General features: G+C 40.6%; 1 protein-coding gene across 2 annotated transcripts; it reads left to right on the top strand.

The window, feature by feature from the left end:
- Positions 1-425: 425 nt before the first annotated feature.
- Positions 426-16839, top strand: LOC139453043 (T-cell leukemia homeobox protein 3-like). Of its 2 annotated transcripts, XM_071234668.1 has the most exons (4): positions 426-812; positions 12154-12370; positions 15478-15554; positions 16543-16839. In XM_071234668.1, exons 1-4 carry the CDS (start codon positions 467-469, stop codon positions 16563-16565), a joined length of 663 nt encoding a protein of 220 aa, XP_071090769.1. In that variant the 5' UTR covers positions 426-466; the 3' UTR covers positions 16566-16839. The 2 variants fall into 2 exon arrangements, with proteins under 2 accessions (XP_071090769.1, XP_071090768.1); XM_071234667.1 differs by lacking the exon at positions 16543-16839 and having other exon boundaries at positions 15478-15857.
- The last annotated feature ends 332 nt before the right edge of the window (positions 16840-17171 follow it).

Here is a 17171-nt window from a genome sequence, read left to right as displayed (position 1 = left end):
CTAAATTTCCGCTAATTCCACTCGCAGTTGGACTCCAATAGTTAGAAGCGGGCACTTGTCAGATTTTCACAACAGATTTCTAATTTCAAAGAGCGCTCGCCAATCGATCCGTTTTCGCTGTTAGAAACACTGAACGGATTTCCCTAGTTGTAACGCGAGAAGGAACTGATAGGGGGCGTGGCTTGTTGACAGATGGCGCTATACAGCAAATAGAGATTAACCAATCAGCGGCCGGTGGGGTCGTCCACGTGCGACTTTCTACGCTGCAAGTGTCATGTCGTTTTAATGACCCTCCTGACAATTAGCTGACTATATCTGATCTGCGAAATGGCCTAGTGCTTTATTTAATAGAGTAACTATTAAGATGCTCTTTTACACCTTTCACACCTCCCATGCTTGTAAGATGGAAGTGATATTGGATTTGCTCAACTGACGTTCTGGCTTGAGCTTACTGACCGCTGGCAATATGTCACAAGATAGAAGCGACGAAGCCTCTGTCCAGAAGGATTCCGACACAGAACTATCCTTCAGCATCAAGAAAATTCTCGGCGAGGCACCCCTGAAGAGAGAAAATCGCCCCAGGTCACCGAAATCATCCTTGTCCCAAGATCCCTTCAGCCCATCATCTGACAATCCTTATTCGCCTATTATTAAACATGTGCCATTTTCGCCTGTGGGGTGCGTCCCGTACTTGACAAACTCTGAGTCTACGGGTGTGATACGTGTCCCTACCCACAGACCCCACCCTGTTGTGCCTCTGTGGCCAAATTACAGCATACCCTGGGTAGATATTCGGAGGGACAGATTTGGAGGTAAGTTGCACGTAAGTTATGATTTTTATTTGTAAAAAGTACATGCAATGTATTTGTTTTATTAGATTCATCAGTTGTTTTCATGGCATTCTTGTACATCTATCCTCAGTACTATTTCTGTTCTGTGACAGGTGGGCGATCTGTGTAAATAACCCGACGGTTGATACGATTTGGGGTTTAGTAGTAATTATATAATCTTGACTTTAGTGACGGGAATAATGGCAGCAGTGCCAGCAACTTGTGAACCAGACTTGTTGATTCGTGTAATTGAGAGCACAAAGTCAGTTTAAAGTCCCCAAGCGCCCGTAATGTCAAGAAGAGAAAAACATTTTTGAGCGGCACAACGTGCCTTTTTATGAGCATGTATTACTTCCCGTGTTGTAGATATTACAAATCAGCACCAATCAATCTTTCTTGCCTTTAAAATCGCCGAGTAAAAAATATCAAAACATGACATCTTACATACCAAAATGTATTTATTTCCAAGGGGATTTACAATATGCTCTTCCTACAAATGTAAGTATCAAGAACACGATTAATCTGCATTTAACTACATTCGATCTCACCTTTTTTCAAATCATATTTATAATTATAATCATCCCTGTATACCTACCAACATACCTGTTGAATTAAAAATACTCAAAGTGGACAAAGTCTAAATTGTAAATCAATATGAGTGTTGAAATATCTAGAACCTTTGTACAAAATCATCGTATATTGAAAAAACAAAATATATTTACATCCTTGCCCATAAATATCGATATGAGAAGCTGACGTTCAAACGTTTATTGCCCTATCTGCGTCATGTTCTGAAACATTCCGGCCTATTATGGTCATGAAGTTGATGGTAACTAAAGGCTTCTGTGCCTAATTTGATATAGCCGACCGTCGATGGTTATTGACATCTAATCCCAACTTGTGTTTCTGCGTTATGCATGTTACACTTCTTCTGTCACTACTAAATCCAATCAGGTTACAGTGGTGAATGTATAATTGTTCTACGACAGGCAGAGAAATCCGAGCCTCCCTCTGGCTAGTCAGGTTAACAGCCATAAAAACTCCCTATTTATCGTTGTTTTATTGATGTCTAAAATACAGTGAATTACATTGCTTCAACCAGACATTGATTAAGACACATCAGCAATTTTGAAGAAAAAAAACAGAACTATAATCGTTATCTATTTTCAAATGGTCATACACAAGTACACAAAGTGTCATCTAAACTCATTTTGACGGAAAACAACGTGTAAATTTGATATCAATTTCAAACAGGCAATAGCACTTGTTAACTTGTGCATCTATTTTACTATGACTATTCCGGTCTTATTTATTTTAAAGGTAAATTTATAATACTGATAACAACAGTTTACATTTCATGCAAATATATTTTGATCACTCCTGTGCTATTCGGGTTAGTTTTCAGTGCAGTCGCGAATCTGTGATTATCGCTTAAGACTTGTCAAATAGTAACAAAACACTGATGAGAAAATAATGGCGGATAATGGAAATTGATGCTCATATTATAGAACAATTTTCAAAACGACACGATGTCGTGAGGCATTTGCTTTCATATGCTCCCTCATTTGATGGTGTTAATCGCATTCATGTTTCATGATCAATACTGTTGTCTTAGGCTCTCATAATACCAATCAAAGCCCACCCATCCAACGCAGAGGTATTCAATTAAAACCTAAGTCACCCTTAAGTACTATATGAATGGCGTTGTAGCGGTTCTAAAAAGGAGAGTTTGATGAATGCCTTCGTAAATGGATTAGAAATGGAATATCAAATTTAAGCCACTGTGCTTGATTTGATTATCTCTTTAAATCTTAAATTACTAATACATCAATTTGGGCCATTTCGTTTCAAAACCCAAGACATATAATGGCGATTTGTTTTGTATTTCTTCTTTGAGTATCAGTTCAATAAAGCACATAATTTGTCAGTTGTACTTACAACGAAATGTTTGATAAATGTCTTTGCAAATGGATTATGATAGAATATAAAGTCATTTTGATTCATTTAATGTTTTTTTTAATCTGTAATAGATTATATTTACATTCATTTTTCAGACAACAGGCCAAATAATGATTATCGGTGGGTTTTGTTTCAATATATAAAACTTAATAAAATAAAGCAATGTAAATCGATAACAGTCTTTTTGCATGTATAATTCCTTAGTGTGTCTTATCAAAATGTTATTATCATTCGGACTGTAAGGAGTATGAGATCTGGAGTCATACACAGGATGTTCCAGGTATTTTAATTAATTGGCGCTATAACGTGATACAAACTGGTTATGTTTATTGTTCAAAACTGACAGCTTTTTATCGCCCTAAAACATCGTCTCTAAACCTGAAACGTATCAAAGCATGTTGATTTTTTAACAAAGATCAAGACATAAGCTTCACGTTAATTCTTGTTTTTCAATACACTCGAATAGCAGTAGATTCCCTCACAATGTGTTCAGATTTCCGTTAGCTGTAATCCTGTTTGTAAGTCAAATCTATGCCTGTGTCTAGCATCAGTACCGTTACTTATAAACACATGATTATGATACAGTCGGAATCGTACAATGCAGATTGCCTATGGTTATGAGCCGCCTCTGTGGTCCGTACACCTCACATTGAAGTGGCCGCCTCCGTGGTCTAGTGGTAGAGCGTCCGCCTGGAGAGCGGAAGGGCCGGGGTTCGATCCCCAGCCGCGTCATACCAAAAGACGTTAAAAGATGGCACTTGTTGTTACCCTGTCTGGCTCTCGACATTAAGGGGCTAAAACAAGGACTGGTCGGCTCGGAGTCAGTATACTTTGTCTGAGTGGGGTATTCATGTTAAACTGCGGCATGGTATCTCAGTGAGCTAGCACTATAAATCGACATCTGTCCGGACTAGTACAAGCGGCCACACAAACACACACACGAGCATGCACGTCGCTATATAAGTGCAATAATCTTGGACGGGACGTTAAATCCAACTTTACCTCACATCACCTCACCTATGGTTATGGCCAGGTGTTGTCGCTTTTATATACTCTCCATTAGCACCGATTTAAATATTAATTAGCATTGACATGTCGTGATACATGGATTTGTCATTTCTTTATTCACTGAAACATGGAAAGTTCTATGCCAGCATTCCTGTGCTTGGGGTTGCCTGGATTTGCCTGGACATGGCGTTGTTCACATCATCCTTCTGTGACGTTTGGATTTACAAACATATTAATTTGAATGGAAACGTTATTATTTGTATGCGGACGTGCATTATGGGTGTGCGTTGTTCACGTTCACGTACACGGAGAATCTATGACTTCTTAATTCGCACGCATTGAACAGAGTATAGATTAAACCACGGATTACAAATTTTCTCTCTCTCTCTCTCTCTCTCTCTCTCTCTCTCTCTCTCTCTCTCTCTCTCTCTCTCTCTCTCTCTCTCTCTCTCTCTCTCTCTCTCTCTCTCTCTCTCTCTCTCTCTCTCTCTCTCTTTGCTTCTTGCCATACATTTAGGGTACCAGAACCAGAACATGACGCTGTAAATGTATGGACACCAGAACATGACTGTTAATGTGTGGGCACCAGAACATGACGCTGTTAATGTATGGACACCAGAACATGACTGTTAATGTGTGGGCACCAGAACATGTCGTTGTTAATGTATGGACACCAGAACATGACGCTCCTAATGTGTGGGCACCAGAACATGAAGCTGTTAATGTATAGGCACCAGCACCAGAATATAGCACTCTTAATGTTTGGGCACCAGCACCAGAATATGACGCTGTTAATGTATGGACACCAGTACCAGAAAATGACACTGTTAATGTGTGGACACCAGCACCAGGGCACCATGCTGTTTATGTATGGACACCAGAACATGACACTGTTAATGTATGGACACCAGAACATGACGCTCCTAATGTGTGGGCACCAGAACATGAAGCTGTTAATGTATGGGTACCAGCACCAGAATATGACGCTGTTAATGTATGGACACCAGTACCAGAAAATGACACTGTTAATGTGTGGACACCAGCACCAGGGCACCATGCTGTTTATGTATGGACACCAGAACATGACACTGTTAATGTATGGACACCAGAACATGACGCTCCTAATGTGTGGGCACCAGAACATGAAGCTGTTAATGTATGGGTACCAGCACCAGAATATGACGCTGTTAATGTATGGACACCAGCACCAGAATATGACGCTGTTAATGTATGATCACCAGCACCAGAAAAAGACACTGTTAATGTGTGGACACCAGCACCAGAACATGATGCTGTTAATGTACGGACACCAGAACATGACGCTGTTAATGTATGGGCACCAGTACCAGGGCATGATGCTGTTAATGTATGGGCACCAGAACATGACGCTGTTAATGTCTGGGTACCAGCATCAGAACATGATGCTGTTAATGTATGGACACCAGAACATGACACTGTTAATGTATGGGCACCAGCACCAGAACATGACACTGTTAATGTATGGACACCAGCACCAGAATATGACGCTGTCAATGTATGGGCACCAGCACCAGAACATGACACTGTTAATGTATGGACACCAGCACCAGAATATGACGCTGTCAATGTATGGGCACCAGCACCAGAACATGACGCTGTTAATGTCTGGGTACCAGCATCAGAACATGACGCTGTTAATGTATGGACACCAGAACATGACGCTGTTAATGTATGGGCACCAGCACCAGAACATGACGCTGTTAATGTATGGGTACCAGCATCAGAACATGACGCTGTTAATGTATGGGCACCAGCACCAGGGCACGACGCTGTTAATGTATGGGCACCAGAACCAGGGCATGATGCTGTTAATGTATGGACACCAGAAAATGACACTGTTAATGTATGGCCACCAGAACCTGGGCATGATGCTGTTAATGTATGGGCACCAGAACATGACGCTGTTAATGTCTGGGTACCAGCATCAGAACATGATGCTGTTAATGTATGGACACCAGAACATGACGCTGTTAATGTATGGGCACCAGCACCAGAACATGACGCTGTTAATGTATGGGTACCAGCATCAGAACATGACGCTGTTAATGTATGGGCACCAGCACCAGGGCACGACGCTGTTAATGTATGGGCACCAGAACCAGGGCATGATGCTGTTAATGTATGGACACCAGAAAATGACACTGTTAATGTATGGCCACCAGAACCTGGGCATGATGTTGTTAATGTATGGACACCAGAACATGACGCCGTTAATGTATGGGTACCAGCATCAGAACATGACGCTGTTAATGTATGGACACCAGAACCAGGGCATGACGCTGTTAATGTATGGACACCAGAACATGACACTGTTAATGTATGGGTACCAGCAACAGGACATGACACTGTTAATGTATGGACACCAGAACATGGCATTGTTAATGTATGGGAACCAGCATCAGAACATGAAGCTGTTAATGTATGGGCACCAGAACCAGGGCATGACGCTGTTAATGTATGGACACCAGAACCTGACACTGTTAATGTATGGACACCAGAACATGACGCCGTTAATGTATGGGTACCAGAACATGACACTGTTAATGTATGGGCACCAGAACCTGGGCATGACGCTGTTAATGTATGGACACCAGAACATGACACTGTTAATGTATGGGCACCAGAACCTGGGCATGATGCTGTTAATGTATGGACACCAGAACATGACGCCGTTAATGTATGGACACCAGAACATGACGCTGTTAATGTATGGACACCAGAACATGACGCTGTTGATGTATGGGTACCAGCAACAGGACATGACGCTGTTAATGTATGGACACCAGAACATGACGCTGTTGATGTATGGGTACCAGCAACAGGACATGACACTGTTAATGTATGGACACCAGAACATGGCATTGTTAATGTATGGGTACTAGCACCAGATCATGACGCTGTCAATGCATGGGTACCATCACCAGGAAAGGACACTGTTAATGTATGGACACCAGAACATGACACTGTTAATGTATGGGTACTAGCACCAGGACATGACGCTGTTAATGTATGGACACCAGAACATGACGCTGTTAATGTATGGGTACTAGCACCAGATCATGATGCTGTTAATGTATGGACACCAGATCATGACGCTCTTAATGTATGGGTACTAGCACCAGATCATGGCGCTGTTAATGTATGGGTACTAGCACCAGGACATGACGCTGTTAATGTATGGACACCAGAACATGACGCTGTTAATGTATGGACACCAGAACAAGTCGCTGTTAATGTATGGACACCAGAATATGACGCTCTTATTGTTTGGGCACCAGAACATGAAGCTGTTAATGTATGGGCACCAGCACCAGAATATGACGCTGTTAATGTATGGACACCAGTACTACAATATGACGCTGTTAATGTATGGACACCAGAACATGACACTGTTAATGTATGGACACCAGCACCAGGGCATGATGCTGTTAATGTATGGACACCAGTACCACAATATGACGCTGTTAATGTATGGACACCAGAACATGACACTGTTAATGTGTGGACACCAGCACCAGAAAATGACGCTGTTAATGTATGGGCACCAGCACCAGAACATGACACTGTTAATGTATGGGCACCAGCACCAGAACATGATGCTGTTAATGTATGGGCACAAGAAAATGACACTGTTAATGTATGGCAACCAGCACCAGGGCATGATGCTGTTAATGTATGGGCACCAGAATATGACGCTGTTAATGTATGGGCACCAGCACCAGAACATGACGCTGTTAACGTATGGACACCAGCACCAGAACATTACGCTTTTAATGTATGGGCACCAGCACCAGGCCATGATGCTATTAATGTATGGACACCAGAACATGACACTGTTAATGTATGGGCACCAGCACCAGAAAGTGACACTGTTAATGTATGGGCACCAGCACCAGAACATGACACTGTTAATGTATGGGCAACGGCACCAGAACATAACACTGTTAATGTGTGGACAACCTCACCAGGGCATGATGCTGTTAATATATGGACACAAGAACATGACACTGTTAATGTATGGGCACCAGCACAAGAACATGACACTGTTAATGTATGGACACCAGCACCAGGGCATGATGCTGTTAATGTATGGACACCAGAAAATGACACTGTTAATGTATGGGCACCAGAACCAGAACATGACACTGTTAATGTGTGGACAACCTCACCAGGGCATGATGCTGTTAATATATGGACCCAAGAACATGACACTGTTAATGTATGGGCACCAGCACAAGAACATGACACTGTTAATGTATGGACACCAGCACCAGGGCATGATGCTGTTAATGTATGGACACCAGAAAATGACACTGTTAATGTATGGACACCAGCATCAGGGCATGATGCTGTTAATGTATGGACACCAGAACATGACACTGTTAATGTGTGGACAACCTCACCAGGGCATGATGCTGTTAATATATGGACCCAAGAACATGACACTGTTAATGTATGGACACCAGCACCAGGGCATGATGCTGTTAATGTATGGACACCAGAAAATGACACTGTTAATGTATGGACACCAGCATCAGGGTATGATGCTGTTAATGTATGGACACCAGAACATGACACTGTTAATGTGTGGACACCAGAATATGACGCCGTTAATGTATGGATACCAGCACCAGAACATGACGCTGTTAATGTATGGACACCAGAACATGACACTGTTAATATATGGGCACCAGCAACAGCATATGACGCTGTTAATGTATGGGCACTAGTGCAAGAATATGACGCTGTTATTATATGGGCACCAGAACATGACGTTGTTAATGTATGGACACCAGCACCAGAACATGACGCTGTTAATGTATAGGCACCAGTACCAGAATATGACGCTGTTAATGTATGGACACCAGAACATGACGCTGTTAATGTCTGGACACCAGAACATGACCCTGTTAATGTATGGGCACCAGCACCAGAACATGACACTGTTAATGTTAGGGCACACGTACCAGAAAATGACGCTGTTAATGTATGGACCCCAGAACATGACACTGTTAATGTATGGGCACCAGAACATGACACTGTTAATGTATGGGCACCAGGACCAGCAGCATATGACACTGTTAATGTATGGACACCACTACCAGAATATGACGCTGTTAATGTATGGGCACCAGAACATGACGCTGTGAATGTATGGGCGCAAGCACAATCAAGAACATGACGCTTTTAATGTATGTGCACCAGCACCAGGACAGGACGCTGTTAATGTTAGGGCACATGTACCAGAACATGACGCTGTTAATGTATGGGTACCAGCACCAGAACATGACGCTGGTAATGTTTGGCCACCAGAACATGACACTGTTAATGTTAGGGCACAAGTACCAGAACATGACGCTGTTAATGTATGGGTACTAGCACCAGAACATGACACTGTTAATGGATGGACCCAAGAACATGACGCTGTTAATGTATGGGCACCAGTACCAGAACATGACACTGTTAATGTATGGACACCAGAACATGACGCTGTTAATGTATGGGCACCAGCAACAGAACATGACACTGTTAATGTATGGACACCAGCACCAGAATATGACGCTGTCAATGTATGGACACCAGAACATGACACTGTTAATGTATGGGCACCAGCACCAGAACATGATGCTCTTAATGTATGGACACCAGAACATGACACTGCTAATGTATGGACACCAGAACATGATGCTGTCAATGTATGGACACAAGCACCAGAACATGACGCTGTTTATGTATGGACACCAGCACCAGAACATGACGCTGGTAATGTTTGGGTAGCAGAACCAGATCATGACGCTGTTAATGTATGGGTAGCAGAACCAGAACATGACGCTGTTGATATCTGGGCACCAGCACCAGAACATGACGCTGTTAATGTATGGGTAGCAGAGCCAGAACATGATGCTGTTAATGTATGGAAACCAGAACATGACGCTGTTAATGTATGGGCACCAGATCATGACGCTGTTAATGTCTGGGTAGCAGAACCAGTACATGACGCTGTTAATGTATGGACACCAGCACCAGAACATGACGCTGGTAATGTTTGGGTAGCAGAACCAGAACACGTTCCTGTTAATGTATGGACACCAGGACATGTCGCTGTTAATGTATGGGTACCAGAACATGACGCTGTTAATGCTTGGACACCAGCACCAGGACATGACGCTGTTAATATATGGACACCAGAACATGACCCTGTTAATTTATGGGTACCAGTACCTGAACACGTTCCTGTTAATGTGTGGGCACCAGCACCAGAACATGACGCTGTTAATGTTTGTGTTCCAGCACCAGAACATGTTCCTGTTAATGTATGGGCACCAGCACCAGAACATGACGCCGTTAATGTGGTCATCAGAAAATTACAAGTTTAAAGTAGGAATTGGAAAATACACTGATAGTGTGTGCATCGGGAAATAACACGTTCAATCTAGTCATCGGGGTGAATAACTATTAATGTATGCAGAGGAAAATACCATTTTGGTATGACATAGGCATGACGAAATAACAACGACATCATGAAATAACACGGTTGATGTAGGCATCTGGAAATAACACTGTTAACATATTTATGTATCAGAAAATTAACACGTTTAAGGTATCAGGAAATTACACTGTTAATGTACTCTGTTTAATGCAGGTATAACATTGTTAATGTATTAATTAGAAGTAAAAAACCTCTTTTAATTTAGCCATCAGGAAATAACACTTAATGTACGCATCAGGAAATAACACTGTTAATATATGCAACGAGAGTATCACTGACAATGTAGGTGTCGGGAGATGGCACGTTCTGAAAAAGTTTAATGTCAGGAAAATAAACTATTAATGTAGTCATCAGGAAATGACGTGTTTACTTTATATGTTAGGAAATAACACTGTCAATGCGGACATCGGGAAATAACACTGTTAATATAATTATGCATACGCCAATATAACATGTCAATGTAACACTTTCACTATAGGCATCGCGACACTTTTAACATAGACATCAGGAAACAACGCTGTTAATGTAACACTTTTAATCTAAGCATTAGGTGAGGTGAGATGAAATGGGGTTTAACGTCGCGTCCAAGATTATTGCATTTATATAGCGACGTGCATGCGCGTGCGTGCGTGCGTGCGTGCGTGCGTGAGTGTGTGTGTGTGTGTGTGTGTGTGTGTGTGTGTGTGTGTGTGTGTGTGTGTGTGTGTGTGTGTGTGTGACTAATGTGTGTGTGACTAATGAGCGTGTGACTAATGCCGATTTATAGTGCTAGCCCTCTGAGATACCATATCGAAGTTTAACATGAATACCCTACTCAGACACAGTGTACTGACTCATAGCCGACCAGTCCTTGTTTTAGCCCTTTAATGCCGAGCGCCAGGCAGAATAACAACAATTACCCTCTTTCAACGTCTTTTGGTACCACGTATTTCCGGGCGGACGCTCTACCACTAGACCACGGAGGCGGTCGGAAGGAAAAACATTGTCAATGTAACACTTTTACTTTATGCATTAGGAAACAACACTGTTAATGTAAGTATAAGGAAAAAACATTAATGTAACACTTGTTCTATAGGCATCAAGAAACAACACTGTAAATGCAACAATTACACTATAGACACCATGCAACGTCACTGTCAATGTGACACTTTTATTGTAGACATAACGAAACAATACAGTCAATGTAATACTTTTACTGAAGGCATCAGAAAAATAACACTGTCAATGTAACACTTTTACTATAGACATCATGAAACGTCACTGTCAATGTAACACTTTTACTGTAGACATAACGAAACAATACAGTCAATGTAATACTTTTACTGAAGGCATCAGGAAACAACACTATTAATGTGACACTTAAACTTTAAGCATCAAGAAACAACACCGTTGATGTAACAGTTTCACTGTAGCCATCCGGAAACAACACTGTATATGTAACACTGTTAATGTAATACGTTTAATATAGCCATCAAGAAATAACACTTTCCATGTTGTCATCAGGGATGACGCTGTTAATGTAACACTATTAATGTAAGCATCAGGATATAGCTAGTTAGTGTGTGTGGCTTTATCACGTCACTGGCTTTATCATGTCACACATAATAAAAGACCCACCCATGACATGTGAAATGCAGACAACGGTGTTTACTTTTTTCACATTTTGTAAATCATCACACAAAAATTAAAAAACACAGTACACCATGATTAGCAGGATATGATCGGGAATTTGTCCTAATACACATAAGGCCACGTGTTGCTCGTATTGTAAAATTCACACCCACCTATCGCCTCTTACGTCAATATCTGACCTGTTCTCAATTGCAGTTGTTCGGCGTGTTGGTCATCCCTATCAGAACCGGACGCCGCCGAAGAGGAAGAAGCCATGGACATCCTTCTCTCGGCTGCAGATCATGGAGTTGGAGAAACGCTTCCACCGACAGAAGTACCTGGCGTCAGCTGAGAGGTCGGCCCTGGCCAAAGCGCTGAAGATGACCGACGCCCAGGTCAAGACCTGGTTCCAGAACAGGAGGACGAAGTGGAGGTGAGATTCATGGACGCGAGATCGTTTTAGATATTTTTTACTCAAACAATATCTTGCCAAGGCAAGGGTGTTAACTGATTGTAAAAGTCCATGAACACATAATGCCATTTAGAAAGTGGTCAAATGTTACAAATGGTATATTTGGGATAACACTAGACTAACATTTAGTCACTGAAATCTTATATTACACAATATCCTTCTTGACTCTAAAAATACAAATAAATTCCCTATGCTGATTTGTGGAATAGAGCTTGCTTGAGCTGGCTAGACTTGCTTTTGTATGCGTTTCTAGATAAAAAAATATCATAAAATAAATATATTCCACGGTCATGGTGCAGGGCTTGGATCACACTTCCTTTGTTAAGTACAGCTTCTCGTACTTTTTGGGGTTAAGACCCGTCCAGGATTCGAACCCGCACTGCCAGAGTGAGGCACCTAATCGCCAGCACACAAAGTCAGCGATCTAACTCACTCAGCCACCGAGGCTTCCACAAAATGAAAGTCCGACAACTGGTAGTCTAGATCACGTCCTTTGTGTATCCCTCCGACAAGTGTAAATTGGCACGGCTCCCATGGCCGAACGCTATGAACACACACTGCCATTCATAGCGTTTGTTAGTGTTCATAGCGTTCGGCCATGGGAGCCGTAATTCATATAAGCTGTTGATGATCATCGTTGACAGTTACCTTTAAGTGTCCATTATGGCCTTAAGAAAATCTGTTTGTTCTTTTATTTCATCCTCGATATTTTCTGGAATCTGAACCTTAACAGGTACTCATCCTAAAATATGAAATTCGATCTAACTCTAAATTATTCATAAAGTCAAAAACAGAAATATGTCGAATTCTGAAAATATATTCTTTATACTAATAGTGGATATTCATCGTATAATCATTCTTTAGACATAAAAACACCAAATCATTAAATGCATCCTGATTCGCCTTTTACAAAATGTAGAAAATTTACGAAACTATTTCATTCATGATCTTTCACAAAAATTGTTTAACAAAACATCTAGAATATATCTGTTCTTAAGACACAAACAATTCCAAATTCAGAATGCATCTTGATTCATCTTTTTCAAATGTTTCAATCTATGGATTGAAAAAGGAATCCCTCATTGAATACATTGATTAAATTAAATCTTTATTTACTTATAAAGAATCTGCAATAGATGTATTCTCTTGACAAAATTCTGACTCTTCAAGGACGTCGTGACTCAGCGCATAGAAGGTATTTCAATCGAGATCTTTACCTACACATGTTGAAAAAGGTCCCTAATTGAATAGTTTTAATTCGGCTCTTGAACTGTTTCACTGCAACGAGCCATGTTGAAATACTGTGTTGTTTCAATTCTCGATCGACTGTTGAAATCTCTTGATGGTGCTTGTCACGTCTAGACTGTTGTGTTTTTCTTACTCGCAAATGCATCCCAGAATGCAAAGAGACAGTCAAATAACCCACATGGGATTACAAATCTGTGACTGCACTTTTACCTTCGACATCAGACGTCGATTGACCCGCTCAGTGGTAATCGAGCACGATTAGATAAGTACAGAATCCAATTAAATCCTGAAAGGTATGCGTTTAACATTATCAACTTTCTATGAGACTTCACATAAGCTCTCAAAGAATCTAATATTATGGACAGTAGTTCGGTTAAATTTTTATAGGCGGGTGAGCATCCTGACGAGTTGACTCAAAAGCGTCATGGGAGATAACTCTTGCTCTTCAAAGACTCGAGTAATTGCCCTAGTGGCTCAGCAAAATCGAATTGTTCTCCAATACCAGAGTTATTCAATTTGTTCAGCGTGTTTGAACTCCAAGTACTAATAATTGATCCATCTGCTCTGATCAGAGCGTGAAATGCTATTAACCCCCGACTAACACCCACATCATTTGAGATTAGAAGCTCTCCTTCACCGAGAAGTCAGCATTGTGTCCCCTTTGAAAAGACTGCTGTGAGGCATGTGTAAGCTGGCAGGCCATTGAGACAGAAGTCGGGTTGGAAACAATTTCTAAAACTCGTAAAGTCCTTAATTACGTTTGTTTTCGAAAAAAACATTAAGTTAATACTTCCCCCACTCATCACCATTCAAACTTCACCCTGAATTAAATTTTCACCTGTTTTGAATTTATTCAAAGTGACCACACCTACATCGATAGCATTTTAGCAAGCTCAGCAGTTTTGGTCTGTACGTTTTACGTTTACATACCATGTGTGTACAAGGTCTGAATTCAGTATTGAAATAGTACATTTAACATCATTTCAAAATGAGACCGCCTCCGTGGTCTAGTGGTAGAGCGTCCGCCCGGAGAGCGGATGGTCCGGGGTTCAATCCCCGGCCGCGTCATACCAAAAGACGTTAAAAGATGGTACTTGTTGTTACCCTGTCTGGCGCCCGGCATTAAGGGGCTAAAACGAGGACTGGTCGGTGGTCAATACACTGAGTGGTGTATTGATGTTAAACTTCGACATGGTATCTCAGTGGGCTAGCACTATAAATCGGCACCAGTCCGGACTAGAACAAGCCATACACACACGTGCGTGCACGTCGCTATATAAGTGCAATAATTTTGGACGCTACGTTAAACCCAATTTCACCTCACCACCTAACCTACCTTCAAGATGGTACTACACGTTAATAGTATTCTTAATTAGTTTTGGTTATTCAATTATACGTGGCTGCCTTTGGGGACGATAATCTTCAAGCGTCTGAAGATTAAGGACACGTTAGGCAATAATTGTTGTATCACACCCCTGGGAGCTGATTGTGTGCTTATTTCACCAAATCTTCCACAAGAATTCCAATGCACATGAATATATAAATAGTGTCGAATTCACTGACAAACCAAAAAGTGTATTCTGTAATGTGATTGTACTTGATAACGGTGTGAGGTCGGACTGGTTTACAAATACGTGCCTCAATAAAAAATATAATCCTGCAACAGCGACACTAAAAAAATGCACATATTTGCTATATTACTTTTTGAAAATACTCATTAAAGTCCCTAGTTGTATAATGGCTCATTATGTGCAATATGTTATACTGTTGTCGTGTAATACTTAATGTTGATTATTGAAGTTATTTTCTTCTTTTCCCAGGCGACAAACTGCAGAAGAAAGAGAAGCAGAACGACAAGCCGCAAACCGGTTGATGATGTCGTTACAAGCGGAAGCTAGTAAGACGATTTACGACATTCGTGATCCTTTGTGTATGAGTAATTCGTCCCTAAACGCTCTTCAAAACCTTCAACCTTGGGCAGAAGATGGCTCAAGGAATAATGGCTGAAGTTTCAACTCAATTAATAAATAATTATTGACTTTCAAGCCACCATGAAAGGGCTGTTCCTTTTATTCTGCCCAGATACCATGGGTCACATTAAAATCGAGAAAAGGCTGCCTCGACCAAGTCCGTGTTTCTCCGACCATCAATGATTTCAACATCAACGAGGGGGTGTTACTTATCGTGTATCGTTATGGGGAAAATGACTTCATAGATTCTCAAATCTATTTCAAATGCATATCATGTGATGAAACCATGTTTGAAACATGAATGGATGGCTGAATGACTTGCTGTATATTTCCTTCAGTGCATACGTGATATGTATATCAGTGCTATATGAATGTTTACAATGTTCACGTTTCAAATTGCACATAGTATATTTTGTACATACTATTTTTCATTTACTTCAAATTACATTTCACGTCCTCTATATTAACTAAAATATAATACGACGAATACATAATTTGATGATTTTGACAGATTGTAGTCTAGGCATAGTATGGCTTAAGTAACACCGACGTGACTCCCTCCCTCACTCACTATTCTCATTAAAGTATGTTTCGGGCTCCGCATCAATCCGTTTTACATTAATATTCATAGCCAATTATAGCCACGTGCGTGTATTTAAATGAGAAAGGAAGATATCATATATACATAGACGATCTGAGATTGTTATAAATAATATTTTGGTATTAATAGGGAAATAATAGTAATGTTAAGAAAAATGTCTTCCCCTATAAACACCCATTTATATGTTCAGATACTCTCTAAATGTATTCATATTAAGTTTCTTTATGTGCCGATAATCTCAACAATAATATTGTTCACACATTCACTGTAGACCGTCAACATTTGGTAATATAAGCTTCTTTCCTTCCTCTCAGACGAGCAAAGCACGGGATGGTAGTAAGCAGCTGTTGCACTGCCACTGCAAGCGATGATAGGTAGCGAGGTGTGTATGATCATGTGCCAGTGTAAGTCAAGAGATAAAGCGAGTCTGTCCACTCGGATTCGTTTGGTTGTCTTTTAAACATACATGGACTATCACCAACCTTCACGGGTTATAAAAATATACAAGCCTGCTAACGTCTTCTTTATGCCAGAACTACTTTGCTTAACGAATTGACAGTCACCACATTATTTATAATTACATTTATGAATGTATCCTAACTGTAACTGTAACATTATTTTTAAATTGATAAATTATGATATGTGTACGAGAGGAAATGAATAAGTTTCGTGTCTTCTTTCAATAGTTTATATTTTTAAAGAAACTATTGTTTTGCATTTATTTTTTTATTTATTTTTTATTTATTTATTTGGATTGGTGATACATTCAGTTTATATTTTATGTTTCGTTATCTGTAATTGTTTTAGTTTTCTGTAAGTTTTTTTATCATATTTGTTTGCTGGTGGTCGTTTTTTGGGGGGTGTTTCTTTTGAAAGAGGGGTCGACTTGATATTTTGTTTTGTTTTTAAATTAACCTTTGTCTTTTCTATAGCTTTTATTATT

This window comes from Haliotis cracherodii, unplaced genomic scaffold (genome assembly GCF_022045235.1).
Source record: "Haliotis cracherodii isolate W230 unplaced genomic scaffold, xgHalCrac1.p SCAF_9, whole genome shotgun sequence".
In the NCBI taxonomy this organism is placed as follows: domain Eukaryota; kingdom Metazoa; phylum Mollusca; class Gastropoda; order Lepetellida; family Haliotidae; genus Haliotis; species Haliotis cracherodii.
This window is presented reverse-complemented; position numbering and strand designations above follow the sequence as displayed.